The sequence below is a fragment of the Anastrepha obliqua genome, chromosome 5, assembly GCF_027943255.1.
Source record: "Anastrepha obliqua isolate idAnaObli1 chromosome 5, idAnaObli1_1.0, whole genome shotgun sequence".
In the NCBI taxonomy this organism is placed as follows: domain Eukaryota; kingdom Metazoa; phylum Arthropoda; class Insecta; order Diptera; family Tephritidae; genus Anastrepha; species Anastrepha obliqua.
Window position 1 is genome coordinate 75,067,388 of NC_072896.1, and position 5,601 is coordinate 75,072,988.

The 5,601-nt window shown below is 40.2% G+C and overlaps 1 protein-coding gene across 1 annotated transcript; it reads left to right on the forward strand.

The window, feature by feature from the left end:
- The first annotated feature begins 508 nt into the window (after positions 1-508).
- On the forward strand, positions 509-1,757 carry LOC129248835 (gustatory receptor for bitter taste 22e-like). The gene is made up of 2 exons (XM_054888448.1): positions 509-1,534; positions 1,605-1,757. Exons 1-2 carry the CDS (start codon positions 509-511, stop codon positions 1,755-1,757), a joined length of 1,179 nt encoding a protein of 392 aa, XP_054744423.1.
- The last annotated feature ends 3,844 nt before the right edge of the window (positions 1,758-5,601 follow it).

Sequence of the window (5,601 nt, forward strand, 5' to 3'; positions counted from 1 at the left end):
ATGTCGCGCCGCTATTTTCTTGAACACAATTGTACTATAATAAAAAAAATACAACTAAAGAAGAAGTAATTTGCCTTTCTGCTTGAAAAATTGTATGTTTAGTGCTTTATAAGTGTTAAATACAGTAAGTATTTCGAAAGCAAGCGAAGCAGCGAGCTCCACCTGGCAGAACTAAATTTGTACTGCTGATTAATTGAATTATTTTATGGATATGCTAGATTATCCGCTTTGATAGCCGCTTGCACCGCACAACTCAATTTTGACTCCACATAGCCGATTTAGGTTACACACATCCACATACACGCAGATATGCCAACAAGCTGAGTACTTAAGCGTGTAAATAAATTAATTCCCAGAGCTTCTTATCTGATTCACGTACTCGATAATATCACTCAGAATTTATTTCACGCATCAATAAATGAAATAGAATTTATGCGAAATGCAGAGGCAAGTTTATATTGAACTCACTAAAATAGTAACTTCTAACTAACGCTTTCGACTAGCAGAAATGTGCGCTTTAAAAACATACCGCCTTCGTAGGCGCATCTCACAAGTTTTTCTCAAATCTACCTTTGTGTCTTCCATCTGCTTTGGACTCCTCCCTTTTTACTACAACCAGCGACAGCAACGATTCATCACTTCGAAATGGATTAGTATTTACAATATATTTATAAATGTCATATTCGTGGCTATGATGTCATTTGTTTTGCCAATGTTTTCTTATTTCGAAGACCCTTTAGAAACCGACGAGCCTCTCATTAAGATACTCAATCGCTTCACGTCATACGCCAGCCTTAGTGCAGTAATTTTAACGTGGTGTGTCAATTGGACTGGTCGTCAGAAATTACAGCTGCTATTCAATGAGTTTGCCACAATCGAAGCCGATTACTTTTGTCGTTATAAACATTTGGTCAACGAATGTGCGATTTTCGACTGTTATTTGCTTTGGAAAGGTTTTGCCATTGTACTACAAAACACCTCATATATTTACACAACAACGTTAGCCGTGAATGCTAGTTGGATATTTTTTCTATGGATGTGCCTAATGGCATTGCTAACAAATGTAATATTTCTCGTTTTGGCACACTTCTTCCTCGCTGTGCTGTACACTTATCGATTTATTTGGGTATTGAATAGACGTCTACAAACTATTGCCGATATTGAAGTGCAGCGGCGTCACTGCCGCCTTTTGGTCGTGGAAATCGATACCATCGCATCTATTTATTTGCGCCTGATACGTCTGTGCGAAGCCTACACACGCATACATCAGTTTCAGCTGCTGCTGGTTGTTGCCTGCGTGACCGCCTGCAACATCGAGGTATTATTTTATATACGTTTGCTTTGGAGTGGCAAGACATTCGCGCTGAATGCGGCAAACGTGTTGGCAGTAGCGCAAATATTCTTTGTAAATGTTTTGGACTTCTGGTTGACGATCACAATTTGTGAGTTAGCGGTGGTAACTTCGCGAACGACATTGGAAATATTGCGCGGTTTCAGTGAAAAAACGGAGCTGGCGATACCTGTGGAGCGAAGTGTAAATAAAATATTGTTTGTGTTTTTAAGAAAAAAATAAGCAAATTTAATTTATAATTTTTTGCTTACAGCTGGAATGTTTCGCGATCCTTTGCTGCAGTAAAAAGTTGCAATTCCATTTGTGTGGACTATTTGATATTAACCACTTGAGTGGCTTAAAAGTTTTAATGACCATGATATTATACCTTATTTATTTAGTGCAGTACCACAATGAAAATGAATAAATTTGAAATTATGTAAAATAAGATTGCGCGTATTGAAGTACAAAGCAAACAAAAAATCAAGTAAAAAAATGGTTGATAAAGGGTCTTTCAAAAGTGACGCTTCGATATTCTTAGACTGCCTTTTTAATTGAGGTGGCACTTCTTAGGCGTCGGTGGACGAGCGAGACTGGAGAGTAAAATTTCAAGGCCATGCAACGTTTTGGACATTTTCGTTCCGCGAGAGAGAAAAAAGATATAACGTAGAGGAAAAGGAGAGAGAGAGAGAGCTATACCTTATATATATTTTATGATGAATTGCTGTTGTACAGTGCAATAGTTGAACTGTTCGGCGCCTCCGCGACTATTTCAGACTGATCAGCACTATGGCAACCAGAATGCCACTTACTTGTATGCTCTATGAATTCTCGTCTAAAATTATTTTTGTAAATTTTGTCTATTTGTATTCTCTGCAAATGTTGTGAATTTATTAAGATATATATTCTTTATCTCTCTCTCTTTCTCTATCTCATTCTCTCGCGGATCTCTCCCTCTTTCTTTGTCTGCCTTGAAAGTTTCACTGCTGTTAGGTGTACTAAGCTACACGAACTTTTTATTTTTTTCATCTTTGACATTTCTCAAGTAGACAGATGTACAAATTTACACTGAAGAATAGCCACTGAAAATTATTGAAACTGATTACGAAAATGGTCGGTCTTTAAGAACTACATTTCGCGAAATTCGTTATTTTTTTAGTGGAAATAATCGTCCAAAGTTACAGAGTCTAATTACATATCAAACAAAGCACCATGATTTAAGGCAGGTTCGTTTATTTGTAGATCAACGGTATTGAACTAACTATGCCCTCAATGAACCAATGGTGAGATGCATTCGATTCTGCAACAATTATCCTAGCCTCGACTTTAGACTAAGTTTATATAATTTTAGGCAACAATTGTTTATAATCTTTAACAAATAATTAAAAATTGTCTAATATAGTCTGTAAGAATTATTTGTAGACTGAATAAATAAATAAAAAAATATATCGACAATTTAAAGGTTGCTGAAAGAATTTGAAGAAACCGGTTCTGTCTAGGATAGAAAAGGACCGGCAGACCAGACTGGGGGTTTTTTACGTAAAGTCTATGTAAATGAGCCAACAGAGCTGGAACACAACATTCGGATCGAGCCTCCTGAACTCAATGCGATACTGTGTGAGCGAGTCCTTGGAAATTTTAAATCTCGTAGGTTAGTCTGTAGTTGTGCTAATAGTGGACATTGAAATGATTTCATTTTTCACATAAAATTGTTAAGAGCCGTATTTTGAATAGTTGAAAATAGTTTAATCTGAAAAAATCTAAATTTTTTAATGTTTTATTTTAAAACAACATCTAGGCCTGTCTTTTGAAACACCCTTTATACCATGTTTCTATACATTTACTTACATACTTACTTAGCTGGCTTACTTGGTCGTCGTCGACTTGGCCTTCTCCAAAACAAATGGTTGTGTGCCATTCATAATTCACTGCTTAAAGTTTCTCTAGGCGTACAGTTGCGATGTGACCATTTGTCCGAAAAAATCGGTTGATCATTTACTTTGAGGTGTTTTTTTGCGAAACTTTTGATAGTCGACGAGCTCGACGGTTAAACTTCGTCTTCCAACATTGTCCCAGGAGCTGTGAGTGGGAGTCCGCTTCACGTAGATAGGCAGCAGCAGGCGGAACCGCCCTCAGAAAACGGAGCTCGTCTAATTTACGAGGAAATGTAACATTTCTAGAGTCTTTCTCCGCTCAATAGCAGGTTTAAGAGTTAAGTACTTGGACTTGTCCTTGACAGAGGATTAACGTGGAATCCCAACATTGTGGAGAGAATTAGGAAAGCAACAGTCGCCTTGTATGGTTGTTGGGGCGCTATCGCCTAAAGTTACTAGCACAATTATAAGCCCAATTTTGCTGCGCGGAGTCCTTGTCTAGTGGAACTCGCTGGAAAGGATGACATCAGTTAAAAAGCTGGAGAGGGTTCAAAGGTCTGCCCTCATTGGAATCAGTGGAGCACTTCAGACCACACCTGCTCTAGCACTCAGTGCTATGATGAATGCGGCACCCGTGGACATTGCAGGAAAAACTGTTGCTGCACGCGCCGCATTCAGATTGAGGTATCAAGCCATAAGATCAACTTAAACTATGGACACTCTAGCATTCTTAGCAAATTTAAGCTTACCCCCATGGTGCTAGATCATATTTCTTCGAGGGAAGAGTCGGCGGGGTGCAATATTTGGAAACAGGGCATGGCAAATATGTTTACGGATGGCTTGAAGTTGGACGGAAGAGTTGGTGGGGGAGTATTCTGCGAAGAGCTCCTTATTAAGCTCAAATTTAGGCTATTGAACCACTGTGGGGTTTTGCAAGCAGAAATAGCCGCAATTAAGGCGGCTGTGCATTGGGTGCTCGCTTCTGTAATTACAGTAAAGGAGGTAAATATCTACTTCGACAGCCAAGCTGCAATTAAGGCCTTGGGCTCGCTGCTGTGCGTTCGAAATTAGTCGGTAAATGCTTGACTTCCCTCTCCATTGCATCGGAATACTTCGATATTAGGCTCATTTGGGTTCCCGGTCACAGCGGCCTAGAGGGAAACTGCTGGGCCGACGAGTTGGCCAGACTAGGGATACTTGAGACAGCTTCATCGCAATATGAGAGAATTGGAGTTCTCTTAAGAACGTGTGGTCTGCTACTGAAAAGATGGGCCTCGCGTCAACTCAGCGAGCGCTGGGCTAGTACGCAAACGTGCAAAGTCTCGAGATCCTTCTGGCCGCAGGTAGATCGGGGTGCTCGAGAGAACTTCTAAGGCTAGCAAAGCCACAGCTATCGAATTTGGTAGGTATCCCCCAAAGACATTGTCCGTTAGGTGTCCATGCGGTGAGGCTTGGCATTCAAGCCTTTTCTGCAGAAGCTGTTTTGAGGACGAGGTGGAATCATCTCAGTACCTTCTTCTCAGCTGTCATGCTCTCGTTGAGCTAAGGTTTAAACATCTGGGCTTTCACTTTTTCGCTACACCAGCGGATATTGCAGGTTGAAACATCACACATCTGGTGAAATTCATCAGCAGCTTGAAGCGGTTAACAGAAATGTAAATCGCCACTCGTTGGTCGTCATCCTCAAGTCCTCTAAAACGCGAGTTACCGAACGATACTGCTCTTCTTCTATCTTAGCGAAAATCACGAAACACTTCTTATTTGAGTAATTGCTAAATCCAAACTGGCCTACCAATCAGTCTGAAATTTGTTTCGCCATTGTTTGATAGATATCAGCACGCGATGCTTACACCAACTTCCTCTAGGAACGCCTTGTGCCATCAAACACGGGTCCTTATTGAACCTCCCTCCTATAGTAGGCTTTGGCATATAAAGCAGTTACCAATATCGGCATGAACATCAAACTAGTTTCACCTTACTCACATGCATACACACACTTGATACTTGCGGCTGCAGACATCAAAAGTGACTGTGCATCATAGCCACAGGAATAGAGGTTGAGGCGCTAAACTCAACAGCCAATGCAAGTCGCTAGGTAGCTGCATTTCTGGGATGCCCATTACAACAACACCATAAGCCCTTGTAGGCGGCATACAATTCAAGGGCATACTTTCCATGAAAAAAAGAAGCTTAATACAAATTAAATAAGAAGTTCGGCCCTAACCTGTCGAAGTTGTACGTTTCGTACTATTTTTCTAACTAAGTGTAATTACTTGATGCTATCAGTCCATCAATCAATTCACTCAGTTCACTCAGCACGAATCACATTCGATTCAACGAAGAATTCAGTATAAATATAATAGTCTGTGTGAGAGGTGTACCTAATGGTTGCTAAGA

Excerpts from the sequence above, each read along its gene's own strand:
- LOC129248835 (XM_054888448.1), top strand. The coding sequence starts at position 509 with ATGTGCGCTTTAAAAACATACCGCCTTCGTAGGCGCATCTCACAAGTT. Across the intron at positions 1,535-1,604 it reads CGATACCTGTGGAGCGAAGT|CTGGAATGTTTCGCGATCCT; the intron begins GTAAATAAAATA and ends TTTTGCTTACAG.